This window comes from Hippocampus zosterae, chromosome 9, assembly GCF_025434085.1.
Source record: "Hippocampus zosterae strain Florida chromosome 9, ASM2543408v3, whole genome shotgun sequence".
Classification (NCBI taxonomy): domain Eukaryota; kingdom Metazoa; phylum Chordata; class Actinopteri; order Syngnathiformes; family Syngnathidae; genus Hippocampus; species Hippocampus zosterae.
Genome location: NC_067459.1, coordinates 9,297,534 through 9,317,127, shown reverse-complemented (window position 1 = coordinate 9,317,127; position 19,594 = coordinate 9,297,534). Strand labels below are relative to the sequence as shown.

Here is a 19,594-nt window from a genome sequence, read left to right as displayed (position 1 = left end):
CATTATAGTGTAGGGCCACAATTACAAGCACGTAAAAAGACATTTTGAGCACAAAAGCGAGTTTTGAGCTTCATTGTGTTCTCGTCTTCCGTATGCTCGTCTACCGAGTGCGCACTCAAGAGGAAGCCACTCAACCAACGAAGAAGTGCTCATGTTTGCGCCACGGGCATGTGGTGTATGCTCGCCAAACTAAAGTGTAACTTTGCTGAAATAAATGACGAGTCACTTCAGCGCAACGCTTAGGCCCATAAATTAGATATCTCCTTATTGTATACATAGACTGCGAATGAAAAAGACCTGAAAGTGTAACTTAAGGCAATTACAAACCAGCCTATGTCCACAACATTGAAAAAGAAGAAAAGAAAGAAAGTAAAGAAACAGCTGTCAGACTACTTGCTGTTGCCATCGTTGAGAGCTGGGCCCTCGTTGCTAGCTGCTGGCTGCAAACGCCTGACAGCAAGTGCAGCAGGAATGTTTTTGCTTTCTTGTGCCGTTTTCTTTTTGCCACTGTGCAAACTACGATGGTTCATTGCATATCATGTGTGAGCTTGAAATGTAGTATGCCAGCACGGTTGTAAACTGAGGCACCTGTTGATACGAACTCTTGCTGTAGGACAAGCCTGTAGATCCGGTCACTGTGGATCCGGCGCTGCAGTCAGCTTTGCTGGGGGGCTCCAGGGCACTGCCATCACTCTTCCCCTCTGTCGACGCTCCAGCTCTTGCCAGCAGCCCCGAGGTCGAAAGAAGGTTAGCTATCCCAGAGGAGAACGGCGATGCTGAGCCGGAGCCTTTAAGGAATGGGGCAGGCCATACCTCTGAGACCGAGAGCAATGACAGCGGCGTGTCACCTGGGGACAAAGACAACTCCACTGGGGGCTCACAGGACATAGAAGGTAAGAGAAACTTCACTTAAGATTAGTGTTGCAAAATTCCAGAAATTAATGGCAATATATGGGAATTTGTGAGAATGAAACTGACATTTATCAAAGTTGGTTCTTAAAGGAAAGTTAAATATAGTGGGGGTGGGGGCGCCATATTTTAACACAATCTTGATTGAAACAAGCATATTTTATGCAAGTACATTTGATTATGAAGAGTCCATTGCCTGAAAGGCTTCAGCAAAAATGCAGAGGCTAGGCGTGAGAAGCTTTTGAAGGAAGAGGCTTTTTCATTTGCATCTTGAACTGGATTTATGGGGGCGAGGGATGAGCTCTTTTTATTAAAAAAATTTAATGGGACTTTGCTGCTATTTTTGTAGGTTTTTTTTTAATGAGTTGAGTCCAGGATTAGTAATATTTGACTTCCATCATGTTTGTTCGTCAATAAAATAATTCATTGTTTGATAAAATATTTAAACCATTAAAATCATTTTAATTTGTAATACTGCCGCTGTGAATGGATATCTACTTGCTACAAAATATTTATATCTACACTTGAATGTAACACCCTTTCCTTGTATTGATTTTTTTTTTCAATGTGTGATATTTTCAAAATTCAGCCATCTTAATTTCCCATGGAAATTGACCAGAAATTTCTCTTACTTTTTTTTTCTTTTGGGATACACAACATGATTGACCTATTCTTGTATTAATGTGAAACAAATGAAGATAACAAATAACAAGGAGTAGATAAATATCCTTTCCTACAAAAATATTTTTCGTTATCTGTTTAAATGTTCAATAAACATAAGAGCAGAAATGATTTGATTTATCATTATCACTTGTCTTTTTCTCACAATGTGCCAGTTGGTCCAGACCTGTCTGATCCCAGCAAGAAGCGACAGTATGACAGGGGCTTCTTATTGCGATTCCAATTCATGCCCGCCTGTGTACAGAAACCAGAGGGTCTCCCACCAATCAGTGATGTGGTGCTTGAGAAGGTGAGTACATCCTTTGTTAGAGGTTAATGGTGGTTGGCTTGAATATTTTTTCCTACCACACCTGATGGACCACTCTGGTCTTTATCTACAGCAGGGGTACCCATTAGGTCGATCCGGATCTACCGGTAGATCTAAGACAGGTCCCAAGTAGATCCGAGGAATGTCGAGGAGAAAAAAAACAAACAACCATTTGTGTGTCTCTGTACATGTTAGCAATATATTTTTTGTGTTAAGGTACACTGCACCCTAATCATCTTATCAGTCTCATTTTCACCCCAAAAAATTAAAAAAATTAAATAAAGCAGGGGCGGCCCGGTAGTCCAGTGGTTAGCACTTCGGCTTCACAGTGCAGAGGTACCAGGTTCGATTCCAGCTCCGGCCTCCCTGTGTGGAGTTTGCATGTTCTCCCCGGGCCTGCGTGGGTTTTCTCCGGGTGCTCCGGTTTCCTCCCACATTCCAAAAATATGCATGGCAGGCTGATTGAACACTCTAAATTGTCCCTAGGTGTGAGTGTGAGCGTGGATGGTTGTTCGTCTATGTGTGCCCTGCGATTGGCTGGCAACCGATTCAGGGTGTCCCCCGCCTACTGCCCGGAGACAGCTGGGATAGGCTCCAGCACCCCCCGCGACCCTAGTGAGGATCAAGCGGTACGGAAGATGAATGAATGAATAAATAAAGCAGGTAAATCCTAAGTTTACGGTGGCGCGTGATTACGTCACCAGAAGTTGTTAGCGCTCAGCAGTTTGCAATTGCAGCTTGTGATCTTTTATCGTCGTGATTCTCATTCAGTTTGCTTCGTGTACAATTCACCGAGGGCTCGTGCAAAGAATAGGAATCTAGGAGGGCCCAGGGAAGCACTTTTAAATGGTACGTGTGAGCTACGATAGTTAACAGGCTGCAAAAGTGCGTCGCATGCCTCCGTTTCAAGCTGTTTCTCATCATTGTGTGTATGTGTGCGCGCGTGTGCGTGCACATGCGCGCGCGCCGGTACAAGTAAATCCCGGGAGGTTAGTTGATCGAAAAGTAGATCTTCGATCCAAAAGGTTTGGGCACCCCTGATCTACAGACTTATAGAAAACCCTGCACAGGCATGGATTCTCTATCCTTGGTATTGAGTCTAAGGTCCATGTACTAGTGCACTTTTATTTTTCCTAACTAGTAGGAAAATTCAACCCACTTGTCGGATGTTGAATAAATACCTTACAAGCTGTTTGAGCATTTATATGAAAGCCTAAAATCATGCTTAATTGTGTTACTAGTGGAGGGAAAAAACAGCAACTTCCACACAAAAAATTGAGTTCATTTAAGTCTTGGGCAAGCTGGCGTCATTGGCCAGCGATGTGCTTTTTTGTGGTACGTCAAACTTGTTAATTCCTTTGCCAGTGAATATCAGTGCAAAAAGGCAATGTTACCCCATTAGTATTTTTGTATCCTGATTATTCAGACTGTTTAATCGATAACTGTTGTGCTTGTCTTAATTGTTCATCTGACAAATTTACAGAGGTGGACATTTTTCAGTAGTAACGGAAGATCTGTCACTGATAGATACCCACTTTGCTGGTGAATTACAGGAAACTTAAAAAAATGAGAGCCTAAAGACTTACTGGTGTGAGTTTTTGTCCTGTCATTGTAATCGTCACTAACTGAGTCAGGACCGACGGACCTTCTCCGTCAATCACTTACGAACTCCCGTTTCACTGACCATTGAAGGAAACATGCTGCATTTCTTGGATGTTTATGCTCAGGGGTGACTAAACCAGGGTTACCTCGAGCGGAGAAAAGGTGGTACTCCTTTGACTGAAAAACAAAAGTTTGAACATCGCCAGTAGGGCTGGGCGACATATCTTTATTGTATCAAAATCGAGATTATGCACATTCAAGATATTAACATCGAAATGAGGACAATATCAGTCACATGACCTTGTCACACTTGTGTTGAATGTTAAGATCAATGCAACCAAACACATTTCTCCTTAATGTGTTCCAAATAAACATTAAACAATGGCAATTGTATTGCCGAAGGGGAGAGGGAGGAGGGACACGCAGCCGCTACTCCCTTGACAGCACACTCGCAAGAAATCCACTTCCGTGTTCACTCTCAAGTGTATACGGATGGTGCACATATCTTTTGTTCTAGAACATTACCTGATCATGTTTATAATTTCCAAATTACCAGTTGGTAAAATAGGAACATGCCCAGCTCTGCAAATATGTTGTTACACAAAATATTAAATATTCCATTTTGATTTGGCATTATTATTATTATTATTATTATTGTTCAACAAATCTACTGATCAATTTGTGGGATGCAATGTGAAAGCACACACCATTGCAGCAATATCGCACTTCCACTGTTGAAACTGCAAAGGTGTATTGATGCTTAGGCATGAAAGAGGCTCCTGATTATTGTATTGCAGTGTGTAATGTGGAGCTTAGGGGTCTGCTGAAATCCTGTTTTGATTAAAATCACACTGCCATTATGTCACACTTGGCAGCATTGATATGCCCTTCCCTGTCCCCACCCACCTCTGTCAAAAAAGTTGCTAAACTGTCCCAATGTAAAAAAAATAACATTTAAAAAAAAGTAAATGTACCCACCGTCTCTTTACCCACCATCGTCCCTCTTGCTCATGTGTTGCTTTGGTTTCCTCCACATCTGCTTCTGACTTTTCTCCCTGGTCATCCCACTGAGCAGGGCTTACATAATGTACAGGCTGGACTGTTTAAAAAAATAAATAAATTCACCACACAATACAACTGATAACGTAGGACGGCTTTTCAGTTGCGACAGGTCACCTTTAGGCTAAACTTTGTCATAAATGCAGTTTTCTCTCCCCCCCCCCCCACCCCAAGTCCTTTTCTCAAATATTACTGCGGGATTACTGCGCCCCCTGCTGCCCATGTTTTTGCATCCATTTTCTACAGTGCTCTCCCATCAGCGAGAGAAGTGAAGCATATCGTAGACTTGTTAACAGTCAACTGCTGGGCATATTAAAAAGCAAACAAACAAACAAAACGAACAATTGCACTCGCATTCACACATAATGGGTAATTTAGAGTTTTCAATTACCGTAATCTGACATGCATGTCATTGCAGATGAACCATAACAAGTTGCCTTCTCGAGCGGCGGATCCCAGGGTGATTTCCAGGGGGCCCGATTTCACACCGGCCTTCGCAGACTTTGGCAGACAGACGAGCGGTGCAAGAGGCGCGATGGTGAGTCGCATAAATAACAGGACAAAATCTTATGGGGCTCAGTGACTACTTTAATTCAAACCACAATCATGTACTTAACGAATTAATCATAAGTGATCATCTGCCAGGTGGAGAAACCTGTATTTTCTAGTTTGTGTTGAAAATATACGCTTTGTGACATCAGTCTTGGAAATTTGACAGAACTCTTATGTCTTCTTTAATTAGTTGCTGCCCACCGAATACAATATAATACAGCTTTATTTATATGCCGCTTTCACAACAGCTGCAGCTGGCACAAAGTGCTTGAGAGAACCGTTAACATAAAGTAACAAACTACGCTAATATAACAACACATAACTAATAGACACAAGTAGTCCATACAAATAAATGTCTCTCTCAAACAGATTTCTGACGTTTTTGGTAGTAGTCTTAGTCATTTCACACACGCATCTTACTGATGATCCAACACTAAAGCTCTTGTTAACCGAAACAGCAGGACATTAAGTCTCGCAGATTTAAATAAGTGTCAAAAACTACACATTTTTTATATTTTCAGTTATGAGCGGTCTTGCTTATTAACCTTGTGGTTTGGTTTGTCAGTAACGGTAAAAATCTATTGGCCAATTTGACCTTTACCCACAGATGTAAACAAAATAAGGCCCAGTGAATATTATCTCATTAGCTCTGTTATTCACCATTTGCATCAATATTTGTAATTTTCCTTGTAAAATTGCATTTGATTCAGTGATCAATTTGAATTTGTTTTACAGTATGCGCTATGCACTGTAATGTTCAGCCATTTTTGTTCAGCACAGGAACCAAAGTAAAACACAAACTCAACGAGCACACTCACACAGGAGCTGCTATGAGCCACAGCTTTCACCCAGACACTCACACGCAGACATGTCAATGTAACAGCCCGCCCCACCTGGCCCCGCCTCTTTTAGACGCATGCATGAACACAGATACTACAGTCCGTATTTTCATCACATTTTCACAATGTCTGTGTTGACTTCCTGTCTTCCCGCACAGCTAATGAACATGGGCACGCGGCGGCCTCCTCCTAGGAAGATCATCATGAACGTGCCAATGAGCGATGAAGTTAAACTGCAAAAGGCAGAGAACGCCTGGAGGCCGGGCTCCAAGCGGGAGTGTGTAGTGGACGACCCAGAGATGTTGAGGACACAGGTAGGAAAGTGTATTTTACAGACCATATCCAGGTATAATTGCTGCATTTGTTTTGGTGGGGTCCTGTCTCCTTCAGGAGCTATTCAGGAAGGTGCGCAGCATCCTGAACAAGCTCACGCCTCAGAAGTTCAGCCAGTTGATGAAGCAGGTGACAGACCTGACCATCGACACGGAAGAACGACTGAAGGGAGTGATTGATCTCGTCTTCGAGAAAGCCATTGATGAGCCCAGCTTCTCTGTTGCCTATGGAAACATGTGTCGGTGCCTTGCTGAGGTAAAGCTGTAACGATTAATCGAAGAACTAATCGGATTCAAAACAGCTATCTAAACATATGACTTTTCAAGGTTACATACATTGCATACAGCATCAAAATAATATGTGGAAACAGCAAACAAGATAGCAGCATGTTATTCCCAAATTTTTACAAAGTGTATTGAAGCAAGTTTTGTCGAGCCCCGGACATGCATCACAACAGGCAGGCATGCGTGCATGTGCAGTGAACATTTTAGCGAAGAGAAGTCATCTACAGTTTGACCGGGGACACACCGCGCAGATGACATTAAAACCATCACCGTGCCAAGTGTTTTTAACGAGCCAAGACGGGAGATGAGTCTGGCTGACAGAGGGAAGATCTGTGCATCCTGTCAAGCCTTCGTTATCAGGCTCAGGCTGCGGCTTATTGGTTGTTCATAATGTCCATTAGGCGAACACTCATAAATTAAGCCACTGAGACTCCATTACAGCACTCTCTTCATCATGCGTGCAAGATAGGAGGTCACTGTTTTTCTGGATTAACGCATTTGATCTTGCATAGCGGTGTGTGTCATATCATTGTGCAGTCTAGTCCAAAGTTATCTAGTGACGTGTTCAATGAACATGGCGGCCAGCAATATTATTTTCAACCTTGTTTTTAAAGTCATGACATGTGCATGAAAAATAATTGTTTTCAAATTATAATTCAAGACAAAATATTTTACCACTGCATAAGGCATACATATCTGACATATCCCTTTAAAAATTAAGAACTTGTAAAAATCTAATCGTTTCCAACCAATGCAATCATCTGCAAATCACCTGATCTGATCTGCCCTGAGATTGATCACGTAATGTGGTCAGGACAACCCTAAATACGAGTTAAAGCCATTGCAGTACGAATAGAAACCAAGGTCCACCTGTTTGTACCTCATGCAATTTGTCATTACCATTGATGTATTACTCACTGAGAACATATAACAAAAATCAATTTAATTTGAACCCCAAAAAAAAGCTGCCGTCAAACGTGCAATTTTTGCATTGTTCTGCTCACAATCAAGTGTAAATAGATCATTCAACAAACATTATTTTGTGCAAATGCTAAATATCCACGGTCTCTTTTTCTATTTAAACTGTCTGTCTGTGTTGTACGGTACAGCTCAGAGTGCAAATAGCAGACAAGCCCAACAACACAGTCAACTTTCGCAAACTGCTGCTCCACCGCTGCCAGAAGGAGTTTGAGAAGGACAAAGTGGACGACGTGGTGTTTGAGAAGAAGCAGAAAGAGCTGGACTCTGCCGATTCGGTATACAGACATTTTTTTTAGGCTACTGATTTTTCAATCTGTGTCATGAGAGATCACACTTGTGCTGTGGGAAATCATCCATCCATCATTCATTCATTCACTCATTCTAGGAACTGTTTTATCCTTGCCAATGTCGCGGGTGCCCTATATATCCTTTGGCAAGATGGGGTGTACACCCTGAATCGGTTGCCAGTCAAATTGCAGGACACAACTAAACATGCTCATTCAATTTAGAGTGTTGAATTCACCGACAAATACATATTTTCTTAATGTGGGAGGAAACCAAGCAGGTGCAGCTACAACAGGGGTGCCGAAGATGTCAATCATGATCGGGACTGGTCCCAAGTCGATCACGTGTGTATGTATGTGTGCACATGCGGTAATGGGTCAATCGCGGGAGGTTGGTTGCTTGAAAAGTAGATCTTTGGTCAAAAAAGGGTCAGCACTCCTTGGGTAGAAAATACAAACTCCACAGAAAAAGGCCGGATATTAACCCATCAGCCACATTGCCTCTGGAAATTCAATTGGCTCATTAGTTCGCCAATATTTGTTAGAGCTTTATTATAGATTCTCAAAAATTCTTTGAGAATCATTCACTGTGTGTTTGATTTTATACATTTATTATTTCTACATTTTATTTATGTATATTTCTTTGTCATGTCCCTGCAGTCCACGGAGCGTGAGCGACTTCAGGAGGAGTTAGAGGAGGCCAAGGACAAGGCACGGCGGCGGTCCATTGGCAACATCAAGTTCATCGGGGAGCTATTCAAGCTCAAGATGCTGACGGAGGCCATCATGCATGACTGCGTGGTCAAGCTGCTGAAGAACCACGACGAAGAATCTCTTGAGTGCCTGTGCAGGTTGCTCACCACCATCGGCAAAGACCTTGACTTTGAAAAAGCCAAGGTGAGCCCCATGATAACATTGTGTCTGTCTGCAAACATGTGAAATGAACCTGTTGAAGGAGTCACAGAGAAACCTATCCCCCTACATTTTTGAATCATCAGCTCTTTTCTTGTTTAATTTCATCCTCTACTCAGCCTCGAATGGATCAATATTTCAATCAGATGGAAAAAATTGTGAAGGAGAGGAAGACGTCATCTCGGATACGCTTTATGTTGCAGGATGTCATTGACCAGAGATTGGTGAGTTGGTGGACTTGGCCTATGAGTGTTTTTTTAACAGACATTTGCATTAATTGTTCCAAACAGTAGTTATTTACTTTTTTAAACTTTTTATTTATTTACTTCTCAGTATCTTACTAATCAGTAAGGCTAGCCAATATATCAATTTAAAAAGTATTAGATTTGCTCTCACTCTGCAAAAAAAACAATTATCAGATTCAAAGGGGTGGTATATTCCATTTGGCAATCCGAATGAGCGTCATGTAAACTGTTCAATCAGAAAAGCGAAGCCGTCGAATACACACTTTAAAATCACCAGAGCTCGTCTGTGACAAGAGAACTTGTTCTTATCAAGATGTTGTTTTAATAAAAGTGGTAAAACTATCCCAACTACGAGGGTTGATAAATAAACTCCTTGATAAATCAAGAGATGTTTACATCGATTTCCACATGTCACATGGCTGTAACATGGCTGATCTGATCAACAGAAAAGAGCACATTGGAAAAGATCGCGTCACATGAAAACAGGTGACTGAAAATCATCATTCTAAATTATTTAAATCAGAAAACTCTACATGTAAACCCGGCTGATGTCTGTCTCTGATATTCTCTTTGCCCTATTAGCCATGCTTTTGGATTTCTTAAAGGGATTGCTGATACTATATATGGTCAATAAGAGACGCTCATGCAAACGAGGGTAGGCGTGTGTGAGAGTGGCAATTTTGAACAGGTGGGATTTATCAAGACGCATTCCTTATTGGTTGTACGTATGACAGATGTCCGCATGTTTAATAAATACAGATTTTTTTTTTTGGTACTCACGCACTTAAAATTTCTGTCATCCAATCAATTTTTGGAAAAATGAGACCGGATGTTAATCTGACCAGAGGTTGTTCTCACGCTGCCATATTAAGGAGCATCTCAATTCTTTTTGAAACTAAAAACATCCCTAAATTAAAAGTACTGCCATGCAGTTTGAGACCACAAAACCTCACACTGCCGCTATTGATCCCTCTGCAGCACAACTGGGTGTCCAGAAGAGCAGACCAGGGGCCCAAAACGATTGAGCAAATCCACAAGGAGGCCAAAATTGAAGAGCAGGAAGAGCAGAGAAAAGTGCACCAGCAACTGCTCTCCAAGGAGAACAAGCGACGAGGAGGTCAGCCCCCCTCCCTGCTAACACTCCATATATGGCTTCCAGCTACATTTGCATGGCAATGAAGCCTGCAAACAACCCCCCCCATTCCTTCCCCCAAATGTTTTGTTTCATAGCTGCTAGTAAGTAATTTGTCCTCCAGAAGAGCCTCTGAAATACTGTCTACTGACAGGTTGCGCTGTGTTTGGCATACGAGGACCGCATGTGCCCTGAATACAGCTGTGTGTGGTTGCCTCCTGTGCCCGACACACGAGCTCTGAAATTGTTAAACATGTTTGATACTTGACGCCGATCGTACAGCGCCATCCTCGCTCAAAAAATGACTTGCTTTTGTACGCCACATAAAATGATGTGGCGGGCTGGATCTGGGACCCAGATCTTGAGTTGCGTAACACCTGTGGTCTAACCCCTTGAATGTCATGGTGGATGCGTAACATTTTGTTGCATAGATCTGCGAGAGCAGAGAGAGCCGCGCATGCCCAGAGAAGAGACCTGGAATACTGTGCCCGTGAACAAGAACAGCAGGACCATTGACCCTAATAAGATCCCAAAGATCTCCAAGGTGAACTACCACTGCAATGTCACTACTCTGGGATTTATGAGCTGCTGCTGCTACTGTTGTTGGCTTGATTTGGTGACATTCTATATCACAGGTGTCAAACTCCGGTCCTGGAGGGCTGCTGTCCTGCATGTTTTCCAAGTCTCCCTGTTGCAATACACCTGATTCAAATGATATTATCAGCAAGGTCTGCGGAAGCCTGATATTGAACCTGTTCATTCAACAGAGGGACTTCGAAAACATGCAGGACAGCGGCCCTCCAGGACCTGAGTTTGACACCTATGTTCTATATCATGTAAAGCAGCGGTACCCAATATTTTTTGTGTCACAGACCAGTTGAGGCAGCTCGTAGAGCGACAACCATTTTTTTCATAGCTTTTAAATAGACAGTTCATTTTGTTAGCATTGTTTGTTTTTTCATTCATTTAAGATTAAGATATCCTTTATTTGTCCCACACTGGGGAAATTTACAGTCTACAGCAGCAAGATTGTGGGTAAAAAGAAGAAAAACAAAGTGCTTGCATTCACAAAATAAATGTACACCGTTCAATTAAGTGCAATATAAATATAGATATAGATAAGGTGGCTGTGCTAATTACAATTGTTTTTCACATCATTCATTCATTCATTCATTCATCTTCCGAGCCGCTTGATCCTCACTAGGGTCGCGGGGGGTGCTGGAGCCTATCCCAGCTGTCTTCGGGCAGTAGGCGGGGGACACCCTGAATCGGTTGCCAGCCAATCGCAGGGCACACAGAGACGAACAACCATCCGCGCTCACACTCACACCTAAGGACAATTTAGAATGTTCAATCAGCCTGCCACGCATGTTTTTGGAATGTGGCATAATTTTATTTTTTATTCAGCAGCCTGACAGCAGTCGATAGAAACGAGTGGCGGTATCTCTCCTTCTTGCAGCGCGGGTGTAACAGTCTCTGGCTGAAGGAGCTACCTAGTGCTGTCAGGGCAGGCTGGAGGGCGTGGGAGGGACTGTCCATCATAGCGTTTAGCTTAGCTAGCATCCTCCTCCAGAGTGTCCAGGAAGCAGCCCAGGACAGAACTGGCCCTCCTGACCAGTCGCTCCAGTCTCTTTCTGTCCTGGGCCGAGATGCTGCCTGCTCAACAGACAATGCCATAATGGATGGCCGAGGCCACCACCGAGGTATAGAAAGTCTTAAGGAGTGACCGCTGAACCCCAAAAGACCTCAGTTTCCTGAGTAGGAAGAGTCGGCTCTGTCCTTTCCTAATCAATATTAATTTCAAACGGTTTCATTGTTCTGTACAACAAATGTAGAATAAAATTAAATAACACAGTGAACTACTAAGAAATGGACCAATCAGGAATAATAAAAAAGGCGATTCAATATGGGCCAAGTCCTCCTCTGATTCACCAGCATCTCCCCCTACTAGATGATCATGTGGAACTCTGTCCAGTTAGTATTTCCAGGGCTCCTCCTGGTGGAGACTGAATATGTTAGAGTTCGAACGTCTCAGGCCCTCAATTTATGTTGCCCTGTTCATGCAGGACAACGTGTGATACTGGATTTGTTGGCATCTGAGTGTTCTTATTGTATAATGGCTGACTTTACACTGCATGTTTTAAGTAACACAATTTCAATTTGTTTGGCTTTTAACTGGTACCATTGGCATTTGCACTATGGCAGCATAAACAGACACACACACACACACACACACACACACACACGGGCTCTATCTTCAGATCATAATCAAAATGTTTTGAATTCAACACAGACAAATCATTGTCCTGTAAATTAAAGTCTTACTTGGGTTGGCATCATCACTCTGTGTGTGTGTGTGTGTGTGTGTGTGTGTGCGCGTCTCTCTCTCTCTCTCTTTCTCTCTCTCTCTCTCTCTCTCTCTCTCTCTCTCTCTCTCTCTCTCTCTCTCTCTCTCTCTCTCTCTCTCTCTCTCTCTCTCTCTCTCTCTCACTCTCTCTCACACTCTCTCTCTCTCTCACTTCTCCTTGCAGCCTCAGATGGATGAGAAGATCCAGCTTGGCCCACGGGCTCAAGTCACGTGGGTGAAGGGCAGCAGCGGCGGAGCCAAGGCCAGCGACCCAGGTCTGATTCTTACGCTTCGATTTCCAATATCATCTCTGTCTCTCTGAATATATTTTATTATGTGATGAATAATGACTAGATTCATTCATGTTCTCAACCTTTTTCCCCCCTCCCCTCTTTCAGAACTTTCAAGGAGTGGCAGCAACCACTACTCTGCACTGCAGTTGACACTCTCGTCTCAACAAGCCGCTTTGAATCCTCCACAGAATTCAGACTTTGATTCTAAGAGAAATCTCGTAAGGTGAGCGAACAATTGAACCACACACACAGGTGGGTGCATATACATACTGGCAGAGCTGAGTACGTCACTAAATATTGCCAATACGTCATTTGTTGGTGGCCGGGCCATCTGTCGGTCATCGACTGTCTGTTATTACTTCAAGACTGTCAAATCCAATATACTGACTCAGTCAGTTTTGAGAAGTTTTGCGTCATTGCCAACAAAATAGCTTCCTTCACTGGCAGACCTTCCATCAGTACTGATGGAATCTTGACCTCTGCAAACTCGTGGAGGTAGACTCTACAACATCGATTGAGAAGTCTGTCATTGTTGACTGCTGAGTTACATATTGTAATAAAAACACTCAAACATCACCTCATTAAAAAGAGTAGTGAAGCAGTACAATTTGTGTGGCTGAAATGATGCAAGGCAGAAGGAAAGATTCAGTATAAGAATGCCCAAAGTTTAGGCTCATTTTTACATTTAAAAAAAGATTACAAAGTGCAATTTGTCTACTGTAAAGCGGAACCTGCGTACCACAACAGTCTGCCTATGATCGCCAACGCAAAGTATTGTTGTTGGCTAATTTGATAAAAGCTGCCACATTTAGTTAGAACGTAATTCTTCGCAAGTGCTCAAAGGATAGACGCAGCTGCGGGTGCATGTTAAATTGCTTTCATGAACAAATGGTAAGAAAGTTCAGAAAAAATGGAAGCAAAAACAAAAGTTGCATTTATTTGTTATCATTAATTTGAATATATCTGATACCAAGACTACTGTAAATCCTCCAACTACAGTTTGCCATGTTATCTGTTCATGTCCAGCTATCGTAGCAGCACAGTGCGGGAGTGCAGTGAAAAGCCACAGGTCCACACGACGCCATTGTTGTCATCTTCGCCGAGGCTTGCGTCTTACAACAGGGACGACACTTCCAAGGAGCTGCGACATAGCCATCCTCTGGAAGAGACACGGAGGGAGCGGGAGAGCGAGGCTGTCAAGGCCCGCAGACCGAGTATCACAGAAGATAAGCCGGAACCAGAACCAGAGATTGGCAGGACCAGAGAGCCTGGTAAGAAAGGTCAATCAAATAGCAACCATAATAGTGTAAAATTATTATTATTAACTCATTCACTCCCAATGACGTTTTTAAACGTCTTTTCAGACTTGGTCTAGAATTGGCTGGTACCGAATGAGTTAATAATAATAATCATAATAATAAAACCCAAATCGCCTCATACTGACACTGATGTGACAATACCCTATCAGTTAAACCTGAGCCAGTGGCACAGACACCAGAGAGGCTGGTCCTGTCTGAAGAGGACATGGAGAGGAAGTACAAGTCCATCATTGACGAGTTTCTCCACATTATCGATTACAAGGTTCTGAGATTCACTGGACTTCTAATCCCCCTCTTTCAGTCGTCCATTGACTTGACCGTTGTGGTATCCCGCCCCCTGCAGGAGGCTGTTCAGTGTGTGGACGAGCTGGTTTCAGCCCCGCAGTTGCACACCTTTGTGCGCGTCGGAGTGGAGTCAACGCTGGAGCGCAGTCAGATCACACGGGATCACATGGGACTGCTCTTCTTTCAGCTGGTGCAAGAGAGAGTACTGCCAAAAGACCAGTTCTACAAAGGGTCAGTCTGTCGGTATCCCTTACACTCATGATGCACACTGTACAGGCTTAGAATGAAAATAATGGGACCTGCCTACTTTCCTACCCAATTGCCTATCTAACCTCTTAGGTACGTACCGACCCAAAGAGCTTATACCAAGCTAACTACTTAAACCCCACCCCTGAGGTGGGCAATTTACAACATTTTGCCAGTCCGTCATTCGACATTTGACCATCAGGCTGGGCCACACTTTTTGAGAACCAACCGTATATATCAAGGCTCGAAATAAGTGGTTTGGCATCACTTCAACGTAAAATGTGCATTTTGTCCCTCAAATGAACACACTGAAGAGTAAAACTGAATGGCCTGGTGTTTATGTGGCTAAATGCAGAGCTGCCAAATCTTACAGAATCACAGAGTGTACACCTGTCACACATCGAGTGATTTCCAAAAACACACACACAAAATTCTGATACTTGTAATATGGAATATTTGTCTTATTCCTTCTTAGCTGGTCTGAGCTCATAAATGCACAGCCATGAACCTGCTGCAATATTGTGTAATATTCTGTTCATGCTAAAATGCTAGCTGCTAAAGGAACATTTTTTTAATGTCTTATGCTTTTTACACAAGAATTGTGAATTTTAAGATTAAATTTATATTTGGTGAAATAGCTCACTGCAAAATGGTCAAGACAGGTTCTTAACCTGGGTTCGATCGAACCTTAGGGGTTCGGTGAATCAGTCTCAGGGGTTCGACGGAGCCTCTGCCATGGAAGATAAGACACAGCCGACTCAACATGTCAATTAGTTATGACCCGTCCACTTGGCCATCACTGGCTGTGGATGATCACATGACATTGCTTGTCCAATCAGCGCTGCGGGAAATTTAGTTCGCTCAGTAGTCAGTGTGTGACTGTCATGTTAGTACCTGGTGTGAATTTAATTTTTTTGTCACCATCATATTTTGAACAGGTTCAACATTTACTTAGATGAGAAAAACTGTTGGACACCATTGATATTGTTGAATTTGCACATTGACAGCTGATTATTCGTAGCTTTTAAAGTTGGAGAAGGTCTACAATTTTTCGCGCTCGCTTTGTGCTTTCAGGTTTGCTGACATTCTGGAGCAGGCGGATGATATGGCTATCGACATTCCGCATATCTGGCTGTACCTGGCGCAGCTACTAACCCCCATGCTAAAGGACGGATGTTTCTCGATGAGGGAGCTCTTCAGGTACTGAGTGCCACCCCTGCGGTTTGATGAGAAGAATCAATGTGCCGTAGTTGAACACAGTGGTTTTGAAAATGCTTTTGTGTCCACAGTGAATTACGCAAACCGTTGTTAGCTGTGGGAAGAGCAGGCATTCTCATATCTCAAATACTGCACATACTATGCAAACAAATGGTAAGCGACATTTTCATCTGATGTTTAAACCTGCTTGCTGGTGCATGCGGACAAATATAACTGTATGAAAGACAGATACTGCAGATGTGGGGGGTCTTTATTGGGGGATTTTATTAACAGATTACATCCATCCATTTTGTATCACGCTTGATGTGCATTTTGAACGTCTGACAGACCACACGCTAACAATTTCGTCCAGTCTCGTCTTGTCAATGAAAATTCACATAAGTCACGTCATATTTTCGCCATTAAAGAGCCACGTTTAGCTCGTCATCGTCACGTTATCATTCTGGAAAAAAAGGCGGGGCGTGAATGAAATAATTTTATTCAAACAAAACTATCACAACAGCTCTGATCGCAAGCTGCAATTGCAGACTGCTGACTGCTAACAAATTCCGATGATGGAGGTCACGCGTGACCGTAGGTTAAAGGTGACCTGCTTTTTTATTTAATTTTTTAAAAATTCTTTTTTGTGAAAGTGAAGCTGGTAGGATACTTCGGGTGCAATGCACACGAACACATAAATATCTCAGAATAATAGACACACACAACCGGTCATCACGATCGACTGGTTGGGCAACCCTGCCTGATGGGGGTGAAAAGCAAGTAGTTTGAGCACAGTCTGTATTAGAGGAAATGATTTAAGGCAAAATAAGTACTGTTTTAGAGATGAAATTTGTTATTGATGTATTACAATGAATCCAATTGTTATCGCGTGGTTTTATTAACAGCAGCTCGTCTGTGTGATTTATACTCATATTTTTCCTTTTTGTTCAATAATTGATCCATAATGCATTCCGGTTGTCTCCTCAGAGCCATAGAGCTGTGGGTTCTCTGTGGAGGGCATCTGACCTCAGCTGGTCTGACTTCTTGCCGGAGGGAGAAGATGCCCAGGCCTTTCTCTCACAACAGGTACCCCCACCCGCTTCTGTGACCATCACATGGCTGCGGTCAACAGAATTATCTTTGTTGCACTGACACTGACCTCGTGCAAACAGAAGCTGGAATTCATCCTGTCGGACCCTACGGACCCTGGAACAGCTTTTGCCAAAAAGACTCTGTCCGCTGAGGAGCTAAGCCAGCAGCTGGAGAGACTCCTGCTGGCGGACATGGCCAGCGATGAGCAGATCTTTGACTGGGTGGAGGTATGGAGCGTCCCTCACAGAGTTCTTAAGGGGAGCTACTCGCAAATATACATAACTTGTGTGGAATTTGGGAACTGTTACCTGTTATTTTGTTGTATAAACAGCAACAGGTGACAGGTTAGTGGAGGAGCATTTAATGGTTTTGCCTAGATGAACCGAGATACATTATTGTGGTTAAGAATTATTTCTAGATCAATTGGGTGAGATGAGGTCATTTCCCATAACACATCTGTTAATCTTCACTGCACACTAATATGTGACGGCACAGTGGGTGGGAATCACTGATGTATGTTTGTGAAGTATTATGCAGTGTTTAAGAACACATTACACTTATTTCTGCTTTACGTGCCACCCAGGCAAACCTGGATGAACATCAGATGAGCTCGTCACCCTTCTTGAGGGCGCTGATGACAGCCGTGTGCAAGGCAGCGGTGAAAGGTAAACCCAGTCTTATATTTCTTCACACACTCACTCACTTACTCACTCACTCTTCCTTATTTGGCAGACATTGGCACCAACTGTCAAGTAGACACAGCCATCATCAAGAGGAGGCTCCCCGTATTACTCAAGTACCTTAACTCAGACACTGAGCGACAGCTGCAAGCACTTTATGCACTTCAGACGCTGATAGTCTCCCTCGATCAGCCTCCCAGTAAGTGCTCCATCGTCACTTGGGATGCTGCAAGTGTCCGCCTAACAGGTTACTTTAGCTCGTGCTCTTTAGTTTACCTTGACTTCTGTCATCCTCAGACTAAGTGTCTCTTAATTTATTAACGTCTTCACCCACTGACTTACAAAGTTTTTCCACTAACTACCACCTTTCCTTCAAATACAAGTTAAATCTATTCCGTGAACACTCTGAACACTCATGTATATTAGGGGTGGAACATTTTTTGAAAAACAGGTCGATTCAACATCAACAATTTCGCTTCAGTGCCACAGCTTTCCCTTCAATCCTTTTGCACTTTTTTCCCTCTCCCTCATGAGTGCTAACCCAAGTTGCTAATGTGTATGTTTATGGCGGGGCATAGCCGCGCGTGCGTGTGTGTATCCGGAGGTGCAAGTTTAAACTCCTTCTGACCGGGGATTCTGCCAGATGCTCCCAACAAACCCTCACAATACATTTGGGTCTGCCAGTTCGGTCCGGCATCTTCGGCATTAATTCCGATGATACTCCCACAAAGTCAAATCATCGAACTGCGGCCAAAGGTGTCCTGCCAAGTCCACATCTGGACACCCTTATGTTTGAATTTGGTGTTCATTATGGACAATCCGTGACGAGCACAGAAGTCCAATAACAAAACACCACCGAGTTCTGATCGGGGGCTCCCCCATCAAGCTCTTCCAGTTCTCACTGTGATTGCCCACGTGGGTATTAAATTCCTCCAGCAGAATGAGGGACACCCCAGAGGGAGCGGTCTCCAGCACATCGTCCAAGGACTTTTAAAAAGGTTGGATACTCTGAACTGCTGTTTGGTGCATAGCCACAAACAGTCAGGATCTGTCCCTCCGACCCAAAGGCGGACAGAAGCTACCCTCTCGTCCGCTGGTGTGGACCCCATTGTACAGACGTTGAGCTGCGGGGCTAAGAGTATGCCCACACCTGCTCTGGGCCTCTCGCCGTGGGCAACTCCAGAGTGGAAGAGAGCCCAACCCCTCTCGAGAGAACTGGTACCAGAGCCCAGGCTGTGTGGAGGCAAGTCTGACCAACTATGTCAAGTCGGAACTTCTCTGCCTCACACACCACCTTGGGCTGCTTCCCTGCAAGAGAGGTGACATTCCATGTCCCTCGAGCTAGCTTCTGCAGCCGGCGATCGAACCACCAAGGTCCCCCGCCTTTGGCCGCCACCCACTTCACTTTGCACCCGACCCCTTTGGCCCCTCTCATATGTACTGAGCCCATGGGAAGTAGGACCCACGTTGCTTCTTCGGGCTGAGCCCGGCTGGACCCCCCGGGTCAAGGCTCGTCAACCAGGCATTCGGCAGTGAGCCCCACCTGCAGGATGGAACAATAAATTCTGCTGTGTACCAGAAAATCCTGAAGGAGAACGTCCGTACCCCCAAACTCAAGCGCTATTGTATGATGCAGCAGGACAATGATCCGAAATACATCAGCAAATCTACCTCTGAATGGCTAAGAAAAAAAATATATAATTAAGGTTTTGGAGTAGCCATGTCAAATTTTGCATTTAAATCCAATTGAGATGCTGTGGTGTGATCTTTAAGAGGTAGTTCATGCCCGAAACCTCTCCAATATGGCAGAATTGAAACAATTCTATAAAGAATAGTGGGACAAAATTCCTCCAGGGCGATGTGAAAGACTCATTGCAAATGCTTCATTTCACTTCATGCTGCCGAGGGTGGCACAACCTGTCATTATGTTAAGGAGGTAATTACTTTTCCACATAGGGTCAGAAAGCTTTGAATGATTTTTTTTGTGCCTTAATTGAATTGACATTTGAAAACTG

At 43.5% G+C, this 19,594-nt stretch overlaps 1 protein-coding gene across 5 annotated transcripts in view; it reads left to right on the top strand.

Moving 5' to 3' along the window:
* Window positions 1-19,594, top strand: part of eif4g3a (eukaryotic translation initiation factor 4 gamma, 3a) — a 62,313-nt gene that overhangs the window by 39,971 nt on the left and 2,748 nt on the right. For all 5 annotated transcript variants that reach the window (XM_052077096.1, XM_052077095.1, XM_052077093.1 and 2 more), the window contains 21 exons: window positions 614-893; window positions 1,746-1,879; window positions 4,977-5,096; window positions 6,108-6,263; window positions 6,340-6,537; window positions 7,676-7,822; window positions 8,492-8,728; window positions 8,863-8,967; window positions 9,967-10,105; window positions 10,552-10,664; window positions 12,652-12,742; window positions 12,866-12,983; window positions 13,787-14,031; window positions 14,229-14,341; window positions 14,423-14,595; window positions 15,685-15,810; window positions 15,900-15,981; window positions 16,795-16,893; window positions 16,980-17,126; window positions 17,483-17,564; window positions 17,632-17,778. In XM_052077096.1, the coding sequence (XP_051933056.1) occupies window positions 614-893; window positions 1,746-1,879; window positions 4,977-5,096; window positions 6,108-6,263; window positions 6,340-6,537; window positions 7,676-7,822; window positions 8,492-8,728; window positions 8,863-8,967; window positions 9,967-10,105; window positions 10,552-10,664; window positions 12,652-12,742; window positions 12,866-12,983; window positions 13,787-14,031; window positions 14,229-14,341; window positions 14,423-14,595; window positions 15,685-15,810; window positions 15,900-15,981; window positions 16,795-16,893; window positions 16,980-17,126; window positions 17,483-17,564; window positions 17,632-17,778 (3,052 nt within the window). The remainder of the gene's footprint in view (window positions 1-613; window positions 894-1,745; window positions 1,880-4,976; window positions 5,097-6,107; window positions 6,264-6,339; window positions 6,538-7,675; window positions 7,823-8,491; window positions 8,729-8,862; window positions 8,968-9,966; window positions 10,106-10,551; window positions 10,665-12,651; window positions 12,743-12,865; window positions 12,984-13,786; window positions 14,032-14,228; window positions 14,342-14,422; window positions 14,596-15,684; window positions 15,811-15,899; window positions 15,982-16,794; window positions 16,894-16,979; window positions 17,127-17,482; window positions 17,565-17,631; window positions 17,779-19,594) is intronic.